The sequence below is a fragment of the Mirounga angustirostris genome, unplaced genomic scaffold (genome assembly GCF_029215605.1).
Source record: "Mirounga angustirostris isolate CCGP_5_RB_7025 unplaced genomic scaffold, mMirAng1.0.hap1 SCAF_12, whole genome shotgun sequence".
Classification (NCBI taxonomy): domain Eukaryota; kingdom Metazoa; phylum Chordata; class Mammalia; order Carnivora; family Phocidae; genus Mirounga; species Mirounga angustirostris.
Window position 1 is genome coordinate 49,079,546 of NW_026991720.1, and position 24,860 is coordinate 49,104,405.

The 24,860-nt window shown below is 43.3% G+C and overlaps 1 protein-coding gene across 4 annotated transcripts in view; it reads right to left on the bottom strand.

Moving 5' to 3' along the window:
- SNX10 (sorting nexin 10) overlaps positions 1-24,860 on the bottom strand; it is a 69,346-nt gene that overhangs the window by 24,832 nt on the left and 19,654 nt on the right. For 2 of the 4 annotated variants that reach the window (XM_045864534.3, XM_045864538.3), the window contains exons 2-3: positions 22,947-23,010; positions 5,482-5,528 (exon numbers count right to left, since the gene is read on the bottom strand). In XM_045864534.3, coding sequence (XP_045720490.1) covers positions 5,482-5,505 — 24 coding nt within the window. In that variant the 5' untranslated portion in view covers positions 5,506-5,528; positions 22,947-23,010. The remainder of the gene's footprint in view (positions 1-5,481; positions 5,529-22,946; positions 23,011-24,860) is intronic. The other 2 variants (XM_045864533.3, XM_045864537.3) reach the window with 1 other exon arrangement.

The window sequence follows — 24,860 nt, forward strand, 5'->3', positions numbered from 1 at the left end:
ATTTTATATTATACACACATTATTATATATCATGTTATATATTATATATAACATATTATACATTATATTGTTATATATTATATATACACTTTTTAACACAAATGGAAGCATAATATAAATACAGTTTTATACCTTGCTTTATTTACTGCACAATCTTTTAGAAACCTCTATATGTGAGCAGATATAATTCGGTGTAGTTTTAAAAGTGTTCATTTTAGAACAGTTGGAGATATACAGAACAATCTCCATATATCCTACATCTAGTTTCCCCTATTATAATATCACATCACACAGGCAAGGAAGGAAGGAGGAAGGAAAAACAAAACAATTCATTGTAGGGAGTAGGAGAGTGCTCTGTCTTGTCACTTCCTTCCAAGTCCCGAGCATCACAGGACCCAGGGGGAGGGCTTGCTTACGGGATATTCTTTAATGATATTCATTGGTTCCAGCCCAGTCAGTTTCCAATCAGTTTCCCAATAACAAAACCATGCTTTCCTAGAGCGAGCCCAAAAAGTTACCATGGGTCAGCACAAGCATATCCCGAACATGCAACTGTTAAGTTTCCCTCATGTCCGTCCCTGCAGGGCCCTGTCTCCTCCCTGGGTGACAGGGTCCTCATGGTGCCTGGAATTCCCCTGGGCCCCCCTGCGTCAGCTCCAGTCAGGATATCCGCTGCCACAGAGCTGAGGGATTTACTGCCACTAAGGTGTCAAGTGTGAAGTATGTACAATGGGAGAAAAACCCTTATCCTAAAGGTATAAATTTCTCAAGGCAGAATTCAGCCATCGCGATCCGGGACAGCAAGGGAGATATACATCCCACCCCCAAAAGCCACACACACAAAAGGGGTTTCAGCCCACCCTCGGAGTCATATCACATAGGCAGGGCCATCCCGTTTACACCACAGGAGCCCGGGGCAGAGGAACAAACCCAGTGCCTTGGAGGGACCAGAGTGTGGGACCCCATGAAACACGGTCCAGCAGGAGCGAACTATTTATTCACACATCACAGAAGAGGAGCTCAACGTGGCAGGAAGCGAGGGTCTTTAGCAATGCAGAAAAAACCAAACTGCTTGCTCTGGACATTGGAATATAAAGAGGATGAAAATGCCTGACTCCACGAAAGACAGCCTGAAACGTGTTTCCTAACACAGCCACCTGCCTTTTCATTAGGATTCTGGGTTCTGTCTCATTAAACAGAAGAGTTGATTCAGTTGGGTCCATCTAATTATTCTTATTAAAATATGTAACCATAATATTTTAATTGTAAATTAAAGTTGCATGCATGAATGAATCGGAATTCATTTTAATTTTACAATGGCCCAACGCCAAGGCCTTTTTATGGGGAAGATCCATCAGCTTGGATACTGCTCTCCTGGGAATCCAAACCAATGTGCAAATGGAACATGTTTAACTAACAAGGGAGACTCTCACTCCCTGCTCTCCTCTCTCTAGATTTATTGCAATAATAAAGCTATTTTAACAAGAGAGACTCCATTTGGTTACCCAACCCCCACATCTATTAAAAAAAAAAAAAATTGGGCGCCTGGGTGGCTCAGTTGGTTAAGCGACTGCCTTCGGCTCAGGTCATGATCCTGGAGTCCCGGGATCGAGTCCCGCATCGGGCTCCCTGCTCGGCAGGGAATCTGCTTCTCCCTCTGACCCTCCTCCCTCTCATGCTCTCTGTCTCTCATTCTCTCTGTCTCAAATAAATAAATAAAATCTTTAAAAAAAAAAAAAAAGCCAAACTTCTAGGCTGGAGCTACCAGTTAGGTAGAACCAACATGTCACTCCTAAGCTGTCTGAATTTTAAGCAAGGATGGTAAATAGGTCTCGATTCATGTGCCAATGACAAAATTAATCAGTAAAGTCTGCTATGGGCACCGAGTGGAAAGTGCTTTACACACATTGCGTCCTCCGTCTAGATGCTAGAACAATCAGTGATAGCACATTCTGCCCTTACATATGCAGTCAGGTGGGACCTGAGCTATTTCCACTAAACATCAACCAGGCACTAGGATATTTAAAGGCTCAACCAAAACCTCCTCCACTTCTAACTGCACTGACTACAGGGTAGGTGGTGAGATAAAAATACCTTGTGAAATTGATTCTTTAGAAAAGCCTCTTCTTGGCTTCTAAGCTGAGGCCTGAGGATAAGGAGGTGTTAGCCAGTCAACAAAGAGTGAAGTCTGGGGGAAGAGAGATCATTCCAAGCAGTGGGAGAAACATCTGTGAAAGCCCAGGGGCCCAGGGTGCACAAAGCATTCAAATCTGCAGAACAAGCTCCAGAATAAGAAGTGAGAAGTGCATTGAGGGAGAGGGAGAGGCAGAAGACGAGCCTAGGGAAGGAAGCAGGGTCCAATCAAACAGGGCCTTAGAAACCACATTTAGGAGTTTTGACTTTGTTCTCAGAGCAATGTGTTAGACGCCAGGAGATCATTCTGGCCACGGGTAGACAATGGGCTGATATGTGATGAAAAGCACTATATTACAATACATCCAGAACCTAGCCTGACTATGCTTGTTCTTGCTGACAGAGGCTAAACTTCTAAACATTTCATCTTTCTCCTATTTTTTTCCTTTTCAGTTGAAGGACTTTCTAGTTTAAAATTCCTTAATGTTATAATATTATTATATAATTATTTATAATAAAGGACTTTTGGGGGCACTTGGGTGGCTCCAGTCAGTGAAGCGTCCAAATCTTGATTTCGGCTCAGGTCATGATCTCAGGGTCGTGAGATCGAGCCCCGGGTTGGGTTCCACACTGAGCACAGAGGCTGCTTAAGATTCCCTCCTTTCCCTCTGCCCCTCCCCCCACCAAGCTCCCCCCATCAAATAAATAAATAAATAAAATCTTTGAATGACTTTTGCAAGGTCAATAAAATACTTTATGTAGTTGGTTAAAATTTGTGTAGTTTTTAATTGAAGTGAGTTTGTAATAAAAATCAAGTGATTGAACCAACTAAGCAAAAAATTTAGAAAATTAAAAATTTTTTAAATTTAAAATAAACCTTCTTCTAATTGGAAAAAAAAAAAAGCCTTTGTTGCTTTCATTGGCAGTTTTTTCCCCCTAAAAGAACAACTTTTAAAATGTGCCTTTGGATGGGGCGCCTGGGTGGCTCAGTGGGTTAAGGGTCTGCCTTCGGCTCAGGTCATGCATGATCTCAGGGTCCTAGGATCGGGCCCTGCGTCAGGCTCCCTGGTCCATGGGAAGCCTGCTTCTCCCTCGCCCACTCACCCTGCTTGTGTTCCCTCTTGTTGTGTCTCTCTCTATCAAATAAATAAATAAAATCTTTAAAAAAAAAAAAGTGCCTTGGGAATGTGCCGGCGATCACACCCCCACTCCCGTCAGGCCGACGCAGGTGTGTAGTGAAGAATTCACCTCACCCGGAGGGAGGTCTGGCCTCTGCCCTTGGCTCCTGGGAGGTGATCTCTAGGCCCCTGGCATATCCTGCCTGACAAGAGTAATTTTGCTAGCCTGCCCTTTGGCCAACAATGCAAATATGATGGGGGTTTAGGACCACACTGTACCAACTGCAACCTTTGGAGGAACTGGAGACTAACGATATCAGCCTGACCCCAGGAGGACTGGAGACTAAAAGTCAGCCACACAGGCAGTTTGCGACTGAGCCCCAGTAAAAACTGGATACCAAAGGCCCTACTGAGCTCCCCTATGCATATCATTACGCATCAATGGCGGCAGCTTAACTCCAGCAACTCCATAAGGAGAAGATGAGCTGGAGCTCCACATGTGGACTTGGACCCCTCCCCAACTCTATCCTCTGCATCCCTTCCTCTGGCTGGTTCAAATTTGTGTCCTTTCCCTGTAATAAACCATAACTGTGAGCATAACAGCTGTCTCCATGAGTTCTGTTTAAGTCTTTCTTGTAAATTATTAAAACTGAGGATGGTTTGAGGAACTCCTGAAATTGTAATTAGTGTCAGCAGTGAGAGAAGTCATGTGGGGACCTGCAGTTTGGCCAACTTCACAGAGAAGGCATTTCCTGAAAGAAACAGCTTGATCCCAGTATTATTTAATACAGAGACAGGAGAAAAGTCTTGGTATCGTATGGGGTTAGCTCTATAGGGAAAATAGGGGGACTGACTAGAAAGGGACACACAGTACCTTCTGGGGTGCTGGAAACATCTGCACCTCAATCTGAGTGTGGTTACACAGCTGTACACATAAGAGATAATCTGCTGAGCTATACACATAAGATTAGGGCATTTGATGCATTTTACTGTATATAAGTTATACCCAAAAAGTTAAAAAACAAATAAACCAAAACACTGTCTTTGAAAATGGGGGAGCCCAAAAAATAAGAAAAAGGAAAATAAAAAAGAAAATGCGGAGCCCAACATGGAATTAAACGGTGGAAGTGGGTTAGATTAATGAGAAGAATCTGAACCCAAAGACAGGGCTGAAAGAAAGGATGTGATATCTAACAAAGAAGCTTCTGGAAGGATTCTCTGAAAAGGATTTTTTGGGTTATATAGTGCTTTAAACTTGGGCAAGGCAAACGAAGGACCATGTGGCCACCTGTGTGTGTGTGTGTGTGTGTGTACTCCCTAAAAAGCTCCTCTGCCACTATTCAGTTTCATTAGGCTCACCTAGTGACAATGTGCGTGGAACAGTAGTAGGCAGAATAGGACAAATGGGTACTTATAAGGAGCATCTGGGTGGCTCAGTTGGTTAAGCTTCAGACTCTTGATTTCCGCTCAGGTCATGATCTCAGGGTCGTGAGATAGAGCTCCGTGTCAGGCTCCTCGCTGGGCACGGAGCCTGCTTAACCTGCTTAAGATTCTCTCTCTCCCTCTGCCCCTCCCCCCGCCTCCCTCTCAAAACAAACAAACAAACAAAACTTTCAAGAGAGGGTCACTCAGCAAAGGGTTGGTGTGGGAATTGTCCTACCCTCTTCCCAGTTAGATGAAGCTCCAGAAGCTGAGATTGGAGGCCTGGGAGATCAATCAGGCTGGGTTCAGGAAAGGACAGTGTTCTCTGAACTGTGTGAAACCAAGCCAACAGATCTAAGAGGCAATAAGCAAGGTAAAACTGAAACTAAGGGCAGACAGTTCCCCTGGGTTGTTACCAGAGGTAGGGGGATTCACGTATGAGGCAACAGAGGAGAAAACCAAGAAAGCCAGAGGGAGACTGTTCAAAGCAAAGGGTGGGAGTCAGAGCCTGGAAAAATCTGAGTCATGGAACAAAATACATTTATAAGCAGCGGGTGGGAGTGAGCCAAGAGCCAGCTCAGTCACTGGAACCAAGGAATGAGGGCCGAGGACACACCAATGCTGGGGAATGGGGGGCGCAGGGGCGGTGGGGGCAGGAGGGCAGGTGTTTTACTTTCGTTAGCCCTCCTCTAGGATGCCCTGAAGTATCTTGACTCTCTACCACAGATTGATGGTTAGTGAATGAAGAACTAACCTGCAGTGAGTCAAAATGCATGGATTATTTATTTTTGGATTTGTGATGACATACCTCTTTCTGTTGTTCTGGAAACATCTTCAGCACAGGACACAATCAACCTGAAAAATAAGATACCAACAGTCAGTGATTTGGAAGTTCCATACTGGAGCAGATATGTCTCTCATGGCCTTGCACCCAAATCCTCTGAGAGCAAATCTCTCTGGCTACCCACAGTCTCTGAAAGATGAACCTCTGCTCCTCCTTCCCTCCTGTCCACTGCTGAGCAGACCAAGGTGAACATCAGTCTGCACTGGGGATTGGGAGTTTGAGACATGGCAAATCCAAAGCAGCTGGATGATGACAAGTACTCAAACTGGAAGGCCAGGCAGAGTCTGGCAAGAGTTGGAGCCCTGATGAGTCAGAGGCTGGGGGTGGGGGGGAGCAGAGTGGCCATGAGGGGCCGGAGGGGGATGCTGGTTGGCAGTGAGATGGAGGGAATGGAGATGCCCAGAGAGATCCACCACTGAGAACAGCTCTGATGGATTTAAAATACAAAATGTCTGTGAAACAAAGAATTCTATAGAGCGGGGCTTGGCAAATTTTTTCTGTGAAGAGTCAGATAGTATATATTTGAGGTTTTGCAGGCCAAACGGTCTCTGTTACAACTATGCAAGTCTGCAATTTATAGTGAGAAAGCCCACAGATGCTAAGTAATCGAATGCAGATGGCTATGTTCCAGCAAAACTTTATCTGCAAAAACAGGCGGCAGTAGTTTGCAGATCCTACCTATGGAGCAATCAAATGTTGTGTTTTCAATTCTATACCTTAATAAAGTTCTCTCTTAGATCAACAGGAAAAGATTTTCACAATGTTAAGCTTGGTCTGCATACCTATAGGCAGTCTCCTCTCTGACAAGCAAACTACTGGCTGAGAGTCTGTGGACTATACACGGGGGTAGAAAGAGAAGGGGTTACGTACTTTTCCCAATGGTGAAATAAGGAATACAAGTATAGTTTACATCATTCTCGAGTTTTCTCAGAGATCTCGGAGAATTCTCTAAAATGAAAATGGGGGTGGGGGGGCTTTCAGTAGCATAGTTTTGGGTTTCCTTACCACCCCATGTCAAAGGCTGATTAACACAATGAACTTGCTAATCATGAACTAGACTGGAATTTATATCAAAGCCACAAGGGCATCCTAAACAGAACAAAACTGGTTTTATCGAAGATCTACAGAGTTATTGCAGTCAAATGCTCTACCCCTGAGCTATACCCCCAATCTACAGAGTTATTGATTCACTGTAACAATATACAATTTCATAAACCAAATAGATATGTTTTTCCATATTTCCCACACAAAAGCCAAGAGAAATCTCATGTGCTCCTAGAAGAATGTGCAGGAAGATTTTTAACTAACCTCACAGTGGGCAGAGCCTTTGTAACAGTAAGGGGACAGGAGTGTATTTTTATTAGAAAACAACTGCTATAGCTTTCTTGGGTTTTTTTGTTTGTAATTTATTTGGGTTTTTTTGCTATGTTAGAAGAAGTGGTCAACCCTCAAACAAAATACACCTAACCTCTTCTCCCTTCTGGAGATGTGGCCAGATTCCAGGAGCTGGGGCTTGAGCCTGGAGACAGGCCCGCAAGCTGTATGTGGAGGAAGCAGATAAGTGAAAAAGATGCCACCTTTCCATTAGGTGTCGCCATGTCTCACCATCTCCGCTGGACACCTGGCTTTTTCTGATGCCTTTTCACCCTCGTCTTAGAGCCTTCACAACAATACACTACCGTTTTAATGTTGAAGAGATTCCGCTCTGGGTCAACTGTGTTTAAGGAAAGGCATCAGTCCCCATTTCCTTTTTTTTTAATATTTTATTTATTTATTTGAGAGAGAGAGTGAGCAAGACCGAGAACACAAGCAGGAGGAGGGGCAGAGAGAGAAGGAGAAGCAGGCTCCCCACTGAGCAGGGAGCCCGATGCAGGACTCGATCCCAGGACACTGGGATCATGACCTGAGCCGAAGGCAGACACCTAACCAACTGAGCCACTTAGGCGCTCCATCTCCATTTCCTTTCCTGTTAGGATTCTGCCTCCAGAGAGGGCTTTTACGAGGTTAGACAAAAGCCCTGGTACTGAAAGGGTGTAAGGTAGGAATCCCTGTGAGCACTTGAGGAGAGCGCCCACAGGAGGAGTTGGCTGAATAGCCTGGGTCAGTTTCAGAGGCATCCAAAAAGGTGGGAGAAGAGAGAAGGATGGCTGCTTTCAGGAGTATCCAGGAACGGGTCGATTTGGGGTTCGAAAAAGCTTATTGCCCACCCTTCAAGAGGAGAATCTCTTCCCACCTACACTCAGTCCCCTGCAGTGTGCACAGAGGAGAGAGTGATGTTCTGTCTACACCTGTGTGTCACCAGCTCACTGCCTAGCAGGGGAAAGGCTCACCATGCCAGGGGATTTATGTTGTGGCCATTGTGCTGCCCTGGGAAATGCCCTAGGGTGCTGAAGGCCCCAAAGAGTCCTCTAAGACCCCCAGAGGAACTGCTCCTAGTATTACAGTTAGTAAACACCTCTCCACCCTCATATACACATAAAAATAGAAAAAAAATTGAGAAAAGTGATAGACATGACCATATGAAAATTTAAACCTGTTGTATGTTTCAAAGGGATATAAAGACAAATATTATATGATAATAATATTTATAATACATGACAAAGGATTAATATTTAATTTATGGAAAGCTCTTATAAATCCATACCAAAGAATATTTCTGTAGAAAAATAAGCAAAGTTATAATAATTCACAAAACAAAAACAATAAGGGTCAAACTCAACAACAAAAAACAAACAACCTGATTAAAAACTGGACAAAGGACCCAAACAGACCTTTCTCCAAAGATGATATACAAATAGCCAAAAAGCACATGAAAAGATAGTATTACTAATCATTAGGGAAATGCAAATCAAAATCGCAATGAGTTATTACCTCACATCCAGTAGGAAGGCTACTATCAAAAAAACAGAAAACAAGTACTGGTGAGGATATGGAGAAATTGGAACCTTTGTGCCAATGGGAATGTAAAATCGTGTCGCTCCTGTAGAAAACAGTATGAAGATTCCTTTAAAAATTAAAAATAGGGTGCCTGACTGGCTCAGTTGGAAGAGCATGATATTCTTGATCTCGGGGTCATGAGTTCAAACCCCACACTGGGGATAGAGATTACTTAAATAAATTTTTAAAAATTAAAAACAGAACTACTATATATATAGTCCAGCAATTTTACTTCTGGGTATACATCCAAAAGAATTGAAAGCAGGATCTCGAAGAGATATTTGCACACCTGTGTTCATAGAAGCATTGTTCCTAAAGCCAAGAAGGGTAAGCAACCCAAGTGTCTGCTGACAAACAAATGAGCTAGATGTGGTATGTATACACAATGGAATACTATTCAGCTTTTAAAAGGAAGGAAATTGTGATACATGCTACAGCATGGATCAACCCTGAGGACATTAATCTAAATGAAATGATCAGTCACATACACAAAAACCAGATACTTTATGATTCTACTTACTTACCTGAAGTTTCTAAACTAGTCAAATTCACAGAAACAGAAGGTAGGATGGTGGTTGCCAGGGGGAAATGGAGAGCTCTTGTAAATGGGTGCAGAGTTTCAGTTTGGCCAGAGGAAACTGATCTGGAGATGCTACATATCAATGTGAATATACATACTAGTGAACTGTACACGTAAAATGGGGAAATGGTAAATTTTACATATTCTTACCACAATTAAAAAGTTTTGGAAAAAAGGCCAATGATCTATTTAAAATGTCTAACCTTGCTATAAACAGAAATGCAAATAAAAAATAAGATACCATATTTGCATCTATTAAATCAGAATGTTTTTTTAATGATAATATCCACACTGGCAAAGATCATGAGAAATGGGACTGATTGCTGCTGGTAGGGATGAGAGCTATTTCAATATTCCTGAAAGACGATTTGGTCATATGTTTCAAAAGAATTTTTAAATTGCTCATGTTCTTTGACTCAATTATTCCACATCTGGGAACTCAACCTAAAAAAATCAATTAGACATATACAAAAAAAAAAAAAATCTGTATGAAAGAATGTTCCCAATGCAGTGTTTTTAAAAAATAGATCAAATAAAATGGAAACCTAAATGTCCATCAGTAGATTAGAAAAAAATAATGATGGTACAGCTGTAAAACAGACCAGCTTATACCACCACAAATTATGTTATAGAAGAATATTAAATGATAGGGACTGTTCAAGAAGTATTGTCAAGTGATTTTTCTAAATATGTTTTTTTTTTAAGATTTTATTAATTTGTTGTCAGAGAGAGAGAGAGAGAATGAGCAGGGGAAGCGGCAGAGGCAGAGGGAGAAACAGGCTCCCTGTGAACAAGGAACCCGATGCAGGACTCGACCCCAGGACACTGCGATCACCACCCAAGCTGAAGGCAGATGCTTAACCGACTGAGCCACCCAGGTGTCCCATTATATTTCTATTTCTTTACTTATATATTTGAGAACTGGAGCCTACACATGACAAGTTAGCAGTGGTCATTTCTAATCGCTTCCTTCTGTATTTTTCTAAAAGTTTACAATGCATTTGTTACTTTTAAAGTCTGAAAAAGCTATGTTATTTTTTTAAAAAGTGAAAACCTATGTGCTCAGTTACTTTTGTATTCCCCCGTCCAAGAAAACAGACAACTACATTAATTTTACTGTGTCTTACTTCCTCCTCTGATGTTCAGCAATTTTTCTATATAAATGAAAAATTACTGACTTCTGACTTTCATCTCATAAAGACATGCCGTCAGTGAGGTTGTTTTAGAGTAAAAGTTTAACTCCGTACCAGTTTTTCTCATATCTGTTCTCAGGACCACCTATGTCCTTCCCGCTGCATTGGGCAGATCTGGGAGTGGGGCCATGGCCTCCCCAAATCTCCTCTAGGGGGAAACTGTCAGCCAAGGTCCTGCTGGAGGGGCATCTCTACAGGTAGCCCTACTCTGTATCATGGGGGGGGAACTGTTCTTAGACCCAGGTGACGGCATCCGTGATAAGCATCAGACTCCAGTGAAGTCAGTCCACACGTTAGTCAGGCGCCTGAGGCACAGCCTGGCACCGAAGGAAGGGCTGGCACTCCCTCCCATATTTGGCCCAGGATGCACTGGGAGACTTGCCAGTTCCCTGGGACCTGAAGTTGGGAAATGATGAAACAGAAAGGGAGGGGTAATGACGTCACAGCTGGAGTTCTGAAGGACCAGAGCTTGCACTTAAACAGAAGCCATGATGAACATAAAAGTTCTCATAAGAGGGGTGCCCGGGTGGCTCAGTAGGTTAAGGCTCTGCCTTCGGCTCAGGTCATGGTCCCGGGGTCCTGGGATCGAGCCCTGCATCGGGCTCCCTGCTCAATGGGGAGCCTGCTTCTCCCTCTCCCCACTCATGCTCTCTTTCACTATCTCTGTCTCTCTTTCTGAAATAAATAAAAATCTTTAAAAAGTTCTCATGAGATATTAAAGAAACCGGCCACCAGAAAAGCTGAATTATGGAGCTGGCTTCAGCTGCTGACGCCCACAGAGCTGCCTGGAGCCAGTATCCAGGGTGCCCAGTGGCTTAAGGCTACAGTGTCTCCTGACTTCCCAGGCACCCCTTTCCTCAAGGGAGCTTGAGGCAGATCCCAATGTGGGCAATCAAAAGAGTGCATCCAAAAAGAAAAAGGAAAACAAGCTGTATCCTCGAGAGAGCACGTCTGCTCCACCGCAGTCCAGTTTCCATGTTTTGGTACAGCTTGTGCAGGACCCCATGTAAAGCCCGCCCAAGGTCTTCCTCAGTCTGATCTTAGAACTTAAAAAGGACAAACTAAGGGGCGCCTGGGTGGCTCAGTCAGTTAAGCATCCAACTCTTGATCTCAGTTCAGGTCTTGATCTCGGGGTCATGAGTTCAAGCCCCACATTGGGCCCCAGGCTGGGTGTAGAGCCTACTTAAAAAAAAAAAAGACAAACCAAAATGGAAAAACAAGAAGAAATCTGAAGTTCAGTAAAGTTGGAAGCACAAATAAAATTATCATTTAAGTTTTCTGCCATTTATCACAAAAGAAAAAAATTAAAGAGGATAAGACATGTCTTTTTAAAGTTTATTAGCAGTCAAAAAATACTGGTTCATAGTACAAAAAACAATGAAACCACTAACTTGCTAATCTCAACAACAATATGGGTTCCATTAATGGTCGAGAAGATGATGCCAAGCCAAATTGGGGGGTTTAAAATTCAGGAACAAAAAAAATACATCGAACTTTAATCTCACAACTATTTAGGTAGTATTTAGGAAAAGTACCACCTTAGACTTAGTCACTCTGGACACATAGGCATGCATGTTGTGGGCCTGACCTCTACTTCCCATCATATACACACTAAGGACAGCCCCTGAGGGATAGCGGGGTGGGGTGGGGGGACTGCAGAGAACATGACCAGAAGAAACAGAATTGAAGAAAAGAAGCCATAAAAAGCAGATGTAGGAGAGAAAAGCTGACACCAGAGCAGACACACAGGTAATACTAGACTTCCTGACTTGTGACATCCTCTCTCCCCAAAACCACCCTACCCTCCCAGATCAAACCCAAAAACATTTTTCACATTATCTGAATGGTCTCCTTCCTTTTTTATGCCATTAAGGTTCTCCTACCTAGTAATGTGTCTGGGCTACTCCTTTTCCTCTTCTAGAAAAGCAGATAAATCTTGAGGTTGGGGGAAGGGGTATTAGTAATTTAAATATTAGTGTGAATTCATCCAATCAGATTGCATTCCTAGTAACCAAAAGCTATCTACAATTATTCGCTCCCCTCCCCCACCCCCATCACCACAGTTTTTGGATTAGGATGGAAAAGAGGGGAAACCATTGGTACTTGGGGGTGTGGAGTTCTTTGGAGGTTGATGTATCCCTCAGTGCCCTGCCACAGAATCATGAAAGACCTGAGAATACAGCCCCCTGAAGAACAGCAGAAAATGCCCTGCTCTTCTTTCCTGCCAATGATTGGGAAGACATTTTTTTCAATTTACTCTAGCCCTTCACCTGGTAAGGGGGCTTTGCAGAAGTTCTACCACAACTTCCCATCAAAATACTACCTGAACAATAGCATCAAAAGGATAAAATACCTAGGATTAAATTAACAAAAGAAGTACAAAGCGTATGCTCTGAAAATTACCAAAGATCACTGAAAGAAACTAGAGAAGATCTAAATAAATGGAAAAACATCCCATGTTCATGGACTGGAAGACAACATTGTTAGGAAAGCAATTCTGCTCAAACTGATCTATAGATTCAATGCAATCTTTATCAGAATCTCAGCTGACTTCTCTGTACAAACTGACAAACAGATTCTAAAACTCCTCTCTAATTGCAGGGGACGGAGATTAGTCAAAACAACCCTGAAAAAGAACATAGTAGGAAGACTTCCACTTCCTGATTTCAAAACTTACTACAAAGCAACAGTACTTAAGACAGTGTCCAAGTGGCACAAGGAAAAACAAACAGATTAACAGCATAGAATTAACAATCCAGAAATAAATCCATACCTTTATGGTCAATTGATTTTCAACAGGGTGCCAAAACAATTCAATGGGGAAAAAAAGTCTTTTCAACAAATGGTTCTGGGACAAGTGGATAAACACAAGCAGAAGAATAAAGTTAGAGGTCTACCTACTTTATACCATCTATAGAAATTAACTTGAAATGGATCAAAGAGGAGCACCTGGATGGCTCAGATGGTTAAGCAGCTGCCTTCGGCTCAGGTCATGATCCCAGGGTCCTGGGATCTAGCCCCACTTCGGGCTCCTGGCTCAGCGGGGAGCCTGCTTCTCCCTCTCCCTCTGCCCCTGTTCATGCTCTCTCTCTCTCTCTCTGTATCTCTGTGTCTCAAATGAATAAATAAAAAATCTTAAAAAAAATAATTGATCAAAGACCTAAATGTAAGAAGAAAAAACAGAGGTAAATCTTCATGGCCCGGGATTTAGCAAAGGATTCTTAGATATACCAAAAGCATGAGCAACAAAAGAAAAAAAGTCTTTAGACTTCATGAAAATTAAAACTTTCTGTTCAAAGGACACCATCAGGAAAGTGAAAAGACAATGCATGGAATGGGAGAAAATATTTGCAAATCATGTATCTGATAAGGGACTTGTAGCTAGAATATATAAAGAGCTCACCCAACTCAATAATAAAAAAAACTTAAGGACATAATGTATAACATGGTGACTATAGTTGATAATACTGTATTATATAATTGAAATTTTTAAAAGAGTAAAATATTCTCACCAAAAAAAAAAGAAAAAGGGAAAAAAAGTAAGGTGATGGATACATTAAGTAACTTGGGGGGAATCCTTTTACAATGGATATGTAGGATATATATTATCAAATCTTCACATTGTACATTTTAAATATCTTACAATTTTATTTGTCAACTATGCCTCAATAAAGCTGGAAAAATAATAAATATATATTATATTACATATATAAATATAATAATAAAAAGATCATTGATAACTAATAAAGATAACAGATAACTGACAACGCATTTCAAAAACAGGCAAAGGATCCTCACTAGACATTCCTCCAGGGAAAATAGAGAAATGGCCAATAAGCACATGAAAAGATGTTCAATATCATGAGTCATGAGAGGAAAGCAAATCAAAACCAGAGTGAGACACCACTTCACTCCCATTAGGCTGGCTAGAATCACAAAGTCCGATAATAACAAATTTGGGCAAGGATATAGAGAAATTGGAACCCTCATACACTGCCGGTGGATTTGTAAAGTGGTACGGCCACCTCATCAAACAATCCGGCAGTTTCTCAAACCATTAAACACAGACTCACCAGCAATTCTCCTAAGTGTATACCCAAAGAAAGGAAAATGTCCACAGAGAAACTAATATATAAATATAGGCATTATTCATAATAGCCAAAAGGTGGAAATAACCCAAATGTCCATCAATGGATGAATGGATAAACAAACTGTGGTACATCCATACAATGGAATGTTATTTGACAATAAAAAGGAATGAAGTATTGATACATGCCAGAACTTGGATGAACCTTGAAAACATGTTAGAAATGATCCACAAATTAGTCCACATATTACACAAGTCCATTCACATGAAAGTCCAGAATCAGGAACTGTTTTATAAAAATAGAAAATAAATGACTGGTTGCTTATGGTTACTGGGTGGGGTGGGTAGAAAGTAGAGGGGTGGAGTTTAGGGGTTCAGGGAAGTGATAGCTAAAGGGCTATCAGGTAATAAAAACTTTCTAAAATTGACTGTGGCTGGGACGCCTGGGTGGCTCAGTGGTTTAAGCTATCTGCCTTCAGCTCAGGTCATGGTCCCAGGGTCCTAGGATCATGTCCCGCATCAGGCTCCTTTGCTCAGCATGGAGCTTGGTTCTCCCTCTCCCTGCCACTCCCCCTGCTTGTGCTCTCAATATCTCTCTCTCTGATAAAATAAAATCTTTAAAAAAATTTAAAAATTAAAAAAAATAAAATTGTAGTGATGGTTGTGTATATCTGCAAATATGCTAAAACCAGTGAATAGTACACTTAATTGGGTAAGCTGTACAGTATGTAGATATTTCAATAAAGCTGGTTTTTTTTTAAGTGTTACCTGAAACTCTGAGCTTGACCCATTTTATTCACGGCCCCAATGTCCCTCATCCTGAAAACTACAATGTCTGCCAAGCTGAACGCCCTCCAAGCATCATCCACTCCTGGGGTTCTCTCATCCCTACTTGGCTCTGACCCCAGCCTCGCTCTGCCATCCCCTCTTGCAACCCTTCCTCCCACTATGCCTTGGGAACCCTCCTCCTAGAGCCAGCAAGTGCCCCACACTCACACCCATCTCAACAGCTGTATCTTGGCTACTCCTTGGCTTCTCCACTCTTCCCTTCCCTTGTGACCCTTAAAAGTCCAAGCTGCTCATGTCCTCAGCACTTCCATTTCTTTTTTTTTTTTTTAAGATTTTATTTATTTATTCATAAGAGACAGAGAGAGAGAGAGGCAGAGGGAGAAGCAGGCTCCCCACTGAGCAGGGAGCCCGATGTGGGACTCGATCCCAGGACCCCGGGATCATGACCTGAGCTGAAGGCAGATGCTTAACCATCTGAGCCACCCAGGCGCCCTCAGCACTTCCATTTCTAAGGACCAGGAGAAAACCAAATTCCCCTGGTCACTACAGTCTCCAGACAATAACCTACCAACAAGTACCTGGAACCTAGGAATTCATGACCAACTCCCTCCTCCTCACTTCTTGGAATGACTTCCTTCTCTCCAGTTTCCTGCTTCTCCTTACCACATTTTTAGGAACCTCCTCTGTTCTTTCCCACTTTTTCCGGATCCGTCCAAAAAGGACCTCATTCATGGGTAATGACCTAACATCCCCTGGCCTTGCCTTAGGCTGTTCGTTCCTGTGACCTAACCTCTTACCAACAAGTGCTCACCCTGTGACCAGATCCCAACCCAGGAACTGCTCTTTAAAATGGAAAACTAGAGGTCTCCTCTGATTACTACAGCCCACCCTTCCTTTTCTCACTTCCTCATTCTCACCCAATTTGCTCTTGCACTCAATGAAAAACCACCAGAACTTTGATCCTACCCTTCTTATTCTCCCTCTGGACTTCACTTCCTTGAACCTTTCAAAAACTCTACCTCCAGCACACCTCATTTCCTGTTCCACTGACACACTTCTAACTGTCAACCTCCAAACACAGATCAACTTAACCTGTCACCTCATTTCTTCTTGTCTCACCTACCACTGAAGAAAAATCCCATCGCTTCTGTGACTGGTTCCATCACCAGGTTATGAGTTCCAATTTTGGCGGAGTCCTCCAGGGTTCAGGAATCTTCCACTCATGCCATCATCTTCAGACCTTCACCTCTCACCTCCAGCCACCTACTTCCTCCCGGTCTGCTACCCCTCTGTCATCTGATAACTTACCTCTTACTTCATCAAAACAGTAAGACCACCAGGTTTACATTCTTCCTCTTGGTTCTCTGCCCCCTTGAAATCTACCCATATACTCACCCACTTCCCTCAGTCTCAAAGAAAAGGATCACACTCTCCTGTCTTCATGATCTTATTTCTCCTACCTCCTCCAAGACATTGGTTCAATTGCCCCTCACCCTTACTAACTCCAACTGCTTCCTTCCCCAACAAACAAGCTCAACCTCCTCTCATCCCAGTGTAAATGGGAAATCCTGCTTAATTCATTCAACCTATTAAGGACCAGGCCTTGCCACAGACATCAGAGATGGGGCAATGAACAAGACACCAGGTCCCCAGTTTCACTGACATCATGGTGGGAAGAGACAGGAAACAAACATGTGAGCAAATAAATGGACAAGGTAATGAGCAAGCACAATGAAGAAAACAATAAGATGATGTAATCAAGAGTGACTACAGGTACTTGGTGGGGACTACTTCACATTCGGGTGATGAGGAAAGGCTTCTCTGAGGAAGTGACATTTGAACTGAAATCTGAAAAGCAAGAGAGAGCCAGGGACAAGGCAGTCTTGGGAAAGCGCACTCCACGGTGAGGCTCACAACCAAGGGAATGGGTCTTCTTCTCCCTTCCTTGGCACTGATACCCCTAGGGCTGGCCCTGGAGTACACAGTGAATAGTATGCCTGGTGGGGGACACGAGTAGTTTCTCTGGTGAAGCACCACACATGGCTTCTCGGCAGAAGCCACAGACTCACTGTCACCTTCCACTTTAATCAGGACAGTTCCCCAGTGGGCTACTGGCAGCCCTCCTCTCTTCCACTCTGCACTCATTCTGTTTAGGCTACCACTCCCATATCACATACAAAGGAATCCAGAATCAGAACTGCCTTTGAAGACAGCCTGGCCACCTCCCAGTGGACATTTCCAACCAGACATCCGTTGGCACCTCTAACTTACTGTGTCCAATCCAGGCTGGTCCTGACACCTTTTCCCTGCGTGCTGCTGGGGCCTTGCCAATTCTCCCACCTCCTATGTTGCCCATTTTAATAATTAATCATGTCAACATCCACACAGTGTCTCAAATGGGAATCCCAGAAACTGTTTTTGATTCCTTCCTTTCCCTCACTTTCCAAATCCAATTGGTCAGCAAGCCTGGCCAAGCCTCTCTCTGAAGGCATACTAAGTCCACTCCCCTCTCTTGGCCTCCAATGTCACTGGACTAGTTCAGGATCTCGTCATTTCTCTCCTGAACTCTAGCTGGAATAACGTAGATTCCCAGGGCCCAAGACACTTAGCAGACGCTCAGTAAATGATTTTTGAATAAACAAAACAGAGGGAACATGCATGAATGAATAAAATGATTGAACAAATGAGTGAGTGAGAAAATCATTGAATAAATACAAGAAATGCATGCTATATACAAAGAAAACTAAGGAATATATAGTTTAATGAAGGAGATGCAACCAAGCAAGTACAGGGCATCAGGTGATAAACAGAATGTTGGGGGCTGTGGTGCCGGGGGATGGGAGGAGGGGGAAGAGATGGAAACTAACACTCATTGAGTCTTCCAGTTGTCAACTACTAAACCAGGCACTTCACACACAGTTCACACATGATTCACCCAGAAACTATATGATATACTGTGCTTCTGATGGAGAAAATGACATTCAAAGGAGTTAAATAACCATCTAAAGTCACCCAACTCACATGTGGCAGGGTTCAGATTCAAACCTAGGTCTGCAGGCCCCAAATCCCATCATGGTTAACAGTCATAGGCTTACAGGATAGGCTGGACCTCAAAAGATGATAATAATAATAGCCAACACACAGAGTACTTCTGACAGAGTCACCATTCTAAGAACTTTGCATATATCCTCAAAAAAATCCTATGAGGGGCGCCTGGGCAGCTCAGTCAGTTAAGCGTCTGCCTTTGGCTCAGGTCATGATCCCAGAGTCCTGGGATCAAGTCCCACGTCGGGCTCCCTGCTCAGCGGGGAGTCTGCTTCTCCCTCTCCCTCTGCCCCTCCCCTGGCTCCTGCTCTCTCTCTCTCGCTCACTCTCTCTCTCAAAGTCTTTAAAGAAAAAAATCCTATGAGGTAAGCTGAATGTGATCCCCATTTTACAGTTAAGAAAACAGAGACACCAAGAAACTAACAAGTAATTTGCCAAAGGTCATAAAGCTACTAAGTGACAGAATTGGGATCTGAACCCAGTCTGGCTCTAGTGTCTGTGTTGGTCGTCCCATTGACCTTCTGTGCCTTCGTGACGGAGGTAAGAGGGCAGAGGGGGATCCAAGTGGAGAGAAGTATGACAACAGGCCGTGAGGCCCGAAGGTGGGAACAGGAAGTGGTTCACTGGGACTGGGACTGAGCGGGTGGTCGAAAGTAAGGCCCCAGAGGAAAGATGGGCTCAGACACGCAGCTTCCCGTTACCTGGTCCAGGGCCACTGGCCTGTCTTGTTTAATATGTAAAGTGCCTCCACCTTTCACAAGGTAGTGAACAGTCAGAGGAGAACGTTCACTGTTTTCCTAACCAACGTATTTAGTTCTCCTGAATTGGAAGGTGGAAAAGCTAAAAGGCAAAGGAACTGCTGATGCTATCAAGGTCTCACCGTGAACTAGCTGGTACAACCTCACCCACACTCCATGGAAATAAGTATCAGCACCCTAACCCACTGGCATGTATTTTTGAAACAGTATTAGTTTGAAAAGATTACACGTTTTTTTTTAATCTCTCTCTCTTTTTTTTTTTTTTCCAGAGAGAGAGAGCAGGTGAGTGTGGGGAGGGACAGAGCGAGATAATTCTTAAGCAGGCTCCATGCCCAGCACGAGTGAGACATGGGGCTCAATCTCACGACCCTGAGATCATGATCTGAGCCGAAAACAAGAGTCGGACGCTGAACTGACTGAGCCACCCAGGCACCCCGAAATCTCTAATTTTGTTTCATAATACTTCAAATGTGAGCCAATAAATTGCCATCTTTATGCCTCACTACACAAGTCAGTCAGATCTAAATTTTTCTTAGGAAAACTTCCGTAGAAACAAATTAAAAGGCAGACCCCAAAACTAACCTTTTGCTCTAACATGGCTTTGGGAAGGAAAAGGAGAACAGGACTCACAAGCCATCCAAACAAGCCCTTAAGTCATTCTGATTCAGACTCCCATTCTCATCAATCATTGGAAAAGATCATCTTGGAGGAATCTGAAAGTGCTACTCTGGTTCCTTCCTTCATGAGAATCTAGGAGGTTAAACAATAATCACTTCAGGCTCAAGGCCTCCCAACTTGTAGGAGACCAACATGCTCATTCCTCACAGTCAAGGGGAGAGACCTAAGGACTAAGTGAAAGAACCCAAAGAAATGTTCTCTGACCTCCAAAAGTAAATATTCTAAAGGGCTTGTTTGGCTCCATGGGAAAGGGGCAGGATCAGATCACCCAGTGCCCTCTGCCATGGGGGTGCCAAGCAGGGAGAAGATGGGAGATAGAGCAGAGTGACGTGAGCAATGCGTCAGACAGAAATAACCCCTGCCCTAAGCCTCGTCAGAGCCTCATGTTAAAATCTGGTAAATTATAAGTAAACAAATAAAGTGACTTGTTCAGCCCCTTAACTGTAAGTTGTTGCTGAACTGAAGTAGAGGACAGTGAAGTCACTAGGGTGCCCAGTGGTCAGCTGGCCTCACTCGCTCCTGGTACATGATTCATTCCCTGCCCCGGCATAACCTGGACCAGCTGTCACTGTTGGATCCGTGACCTCATGGGTCTGAGGTCCACCTGGAAAGGAGCCTTGGCCTGGGGAGTCTGGCTAGGAAAGGACTCAGGGGCAAGACCTCACAAAACTGACCAAATTAAAGCCAGAGGGAGTGTTTTTCAGACAACACTAATCTTATGGTCTTGTCAGTTATTTCAGTCCAAAGATTAACAAAATACTAGAAGGGCAAACAGATGCAGGTGGTTGGGGAGTGGGAAAGAAAACCCAGACTGGCTTTGTTCTAGGAGCAGACTTGACAGATTCAAGTTCTCCGGGAATACATCTGGATTGAAGCAAAAGTCAGGATTTCAACACGGCTAAATTGTTACCTTCATACATTTGAAAAGGGTAAGCTAGCTGGGAGAATCATCTTGTCCATTAACTAGCTCTGTCCCATGACTCTGGGCTAGATATTGCTCTACCTGCCTCGTGGTCACATAAGACGCGACGCTATGTGAGTCAGAGCAGTGCTCACACCTTGAGCCTGCCCTGAATATAGGCTTACTGACTCCGAAGTCTAGAGCTCACACCTCCTTCAACCCAGAGTCCCCACTTCTAAGAAGGGATCCCTGAGAAAGAGGAGCACCCAGGGGCAAAGCCACATCCATGAGGCTGCTCACCTGTGGCCATGTTTATAACTGGAGAAGCTGAGACAACCTGAATGCCCACTAGTAAGGGAACAATTAAAGTAAGACACATTCGTGGAATACCTTGCAGTTGTTTAAAAAAGGGGGGGGAGCTCAGAAGAAGTACTATCCATGATGCACAAAGTGGGAACGACTTGCAGAACAATATGTGGTGTGATTCCATTGTTGGAGTATGTACATTGTCCAAAAGAAAACAAAAGGCCCAAAACGGAGTCATGTATGCTAGACCATGCCACCAAACCAGGGCTTCATACCTAACCTAAGTGCAGTTTAAATCTCCCCCAGAAATGTAGTCTTTACGGGTCAGTCAGGAATTTTCTGGTCAGCACCAATAAGATAATCTGTCACATGGGCCCTCACTTCCCTCCTCCTGAAAAGGAAGGTGAGGTAATCTTCGTGATCATACCCCCTACTCTTCCCAAGGGAAAACAACCTTGCCTGAAGCAATTCTTTCTTTTTTTTTTTTGCTAATAACTTCCCTGCTCCATCCTCTTTCCTATAAAAACCTTCTACTTTGTACAGTTCCTGAGAGCATCTCTCTACTTGCTAGATGGGATGCTGACCAGTTGAATTTTGTTTTTTAACAACATACATGTGTATACATTTATATGCACTGAAAAAGATTCCAGAACATGTGTGCCAAAGTGAACACAACTGAGGTGTATGGGGGAGGGGGAGACTTCCTTTTTTTCTGCTTTAGACACTCCTGGATTACCAACAACTCTTATTTTTTAAAGTGCATTACTTTTGTGATTTGAAAATACAGATAAAAATAAATGCGTAAATGCACAGAGCATATACAAATATGTAAAATAAACTGGAGCCCCCATTCACCTTTATTCCTCCTCTGCTGAATCAGGAAAAGCCAATTACTAGGAAAGGAAACAAAGCCTGGGGAAGAGACCACTTCCCTTCCTCCCTCCAGCAGTGTCTGACATTTCCCCCTCCCCTGGCCGACACATCAGGCTGTACTTGTATCCAGTTCTGATCCGTCAAAAACCACACTTAATTTCTGAGGCAGGATTCGCATTAGCAGACAAATAAAACAGGAACCTTGGAGCAAATGCCGCGGGGGTTTGGAAGCCAGTTCAGCCCGGCCCAGACAGGCCCCATCAAAGTCGGCGGCGGTACCAGGCGCTGACAGCCAGCAGCATCGTTGGCCAAAGGTCCCCTGGATATGTCTTTCCAACTCCACCCATATTGTCTACACCCACTTCTGAATACATTATTTATGTCGAGTTCATCCTTCCCTCGCTTCCCAATGGATGGGAAGCAGTTCCCAAAGAGCTTTAAGGCAGCAAACCATGGTTGACCCGAAGACACAAAAGCTATTAACACAGGAATTGTGATACAGAGAGAGTCAGAAGGAGGAAGAAGCAAAAATGTTATTTTAAGTATAAACTCCTAATACTCATCTGCATCTTTACTTTTTGGTTAATATACATTAGCGTGCCTTAACATCCGTACTGTAAAACCCAAGGCTTATAACGATCAGGAAACTAATCCAGAAGGACATCCCTGCAACATCCTCTTCCACTGACTTAGTGAATAAATGTAAATTCAACAAGCTTCCCCATGCCCTTCAGAGGCCACAGACATTTTTCATAAGCCTTTCTCCTGACTGGGTAAGTCTAATTAATCTTCTGACATATATCTACCCTGCTGACACAGTGTTTGATAATCTTCGATAACTAGCTCAAAAGGCAGCATGGAAGTGTTTAGAGCTCAGATCTGGAGCCATTTGCATCTGGGTTCAAATCCCAACTATGCCACTCATGGCTGTGTGAACTTGCACAAGTGACCTAACTTCTCTGGTCCTCCGTTTTCTTTTTTTTTTTTTTTTTAAGATTTTATTTATTTATTTGACAGAGAGAGACACAGCGAATGAGGAAACACAAGCAGGGGGAGTGGGAGAGGAAGAAGCAGGTCTCCCGCAGAGCAGGGAGCCCGACGCGGGGCTCGATCCCAGGACCCCGGGACCATGACCTGAGCTGAAGGCAGACGCTTAACGACTGATCCACCCAGGCGCCCCTGGTCCTCCGTTTTCTTGCAGGGGGAATATAGGATTCTTAATAGTGCCTGTTTCATAGGATGAGGATTAAATCAGATAATGTAATGTACTGAAAGCACTTACCAAGTGTGCAATAAAAATTAAGTGTGACCACTGGCTGGATCTTTGGTACCTTTTACTTCAAAATCTAAGAACAATGAAAGATGCAAAAAATTATTATTGCAGTAAAAAGCTTGACTGTATACATATACATGTGTATGTATATGTCCCAGAGCACAGAGAGAAAAGCAAAACTTGCCATTCTCAAAGGATGCCCAGAAACCACTACACCTTTAGCTATAAAAAATATCCATGCAAAACTACACTGTAGCAAAAATCACTGGGCAAACACAGTATGGTATTGGTACAGAAAATAAGCATTAGCCTGGCTACTCAAGATTGACTGCCATGAGAAATAGAAATGTAGGAGATGTGATCTAAAAATACTGGGTTTTAAAATCTCAGCACATTACAATTGCTCCCAAGGCAGCCCCTTCTGAATTTGACTTCACAGCAGTGTGGCTTTGTATGAGCCTTCCCCACGTCCTAGATGCCAAGGACACTTGGCCTAGTTGAAGACCATCAATAAATCTCCCTTTAGGCTTCCATTTTCCAAGTTAAGTATCCTCAGGTATTTAGTGGCTCTTGCTAACCAGAAAAAAAAAAAAAATTTAACAAGTATCTTTTCAAAGTTTCCAAATGAACAGAAAACAGGGACAGTAATAAAAATAGCTACTGGCTCAGATGGTTAAGTGTCTGCCTTCGGCTCAGGTCATGATCCCAGGGTCCTGGGATCGAGTCCCGCATCGGGCTCCCTGCTAGGCGGGGAGCCTACTTCTCCCTCTGCCTCTTCCTCTCTCTCTCTCTCTCTCTGACTCATGAGTAAATAAATAAAACATTTTTTTTTTAAAAAAAGCTACTATTTCGGAGCGTCAGCTATGTGCTGGCATTGTGCAGAGCATATTATGTGTCCTGCCTCACTGGATTCCCACAACCACCCATTTTATAGATGAAGACACTAGGCTTTGAGAGGTGAAGTAGCTTGCTCAAGGTCATCACAAGGTCACCAATTCATCCAAGGGCAATGCTGGAATTCAAACCCACCTGTCTAGTTAACCTCTACTCACTTTTCCGATCTTGGTCCCCGTCTCACTAACCCAGAGGAGCTTCCCTAACTCCCTCCAGCAAAGTCAAAACCCCCCTAGTTACACTTCCTTTGCACCATCATCTTCCTCTGTAGTTCTGGTCACATTGATATTTTTACCCTTACTTGTGTCAATACTGAATTAATGTCTGTCTCCCCACCAAACTATAAGCTCAGAGACAGCACAGGTCCTCACTGTGCTCGTTTACTTAGGATCTGACCTCTTACCACAGTACCAGGCACATAATGGGTTCTCCATACACATTTGCACCAATTGCATGAATAAACATAAATATAATAAATATAAATATAAATAAAAAATAAACAGTGCTCAGAAATAAGCCAGCCACTTGGGCACTGCACCAGTGGACATCCATGTGGGGGCACCACAATGCTACCTGCCCATTCTCAGGGACAAGATAACAATCTTGGCAGAACTGGAAGAGGATCTCAAGCACAAAACCTGCCAGTATCATCTTCCCATCTGAAAGAGGGCAGTACAAGAGCTGGACACTTCATCCACCCAATCAATACACCATTAATAATAAATCATGTTTCTGATTCCCTTTGGTTGATTCTTTCCACTACATATGGCTTATTTCTGCTTTGATTCTTTTTTTTTTTATCAAACAATTTTTTCTAAAGATTTTATTTTTAAGTAATCTCTACACCCAGTGTGTGGCTTGAACTCACAACCTCGAGATCAAGAGTTGCATGCTCCACCGTCTGAGCCGGCGAAGCGCACCCCCCCCTTGCTGTTCTGATTCTTTTTCCTGCTATTATTAATCTGCTTTCTAAGTCCCTTCCTTGAATATCTGTTTTCTCAAAACACTTGAAGCAGAATCACATGGCGT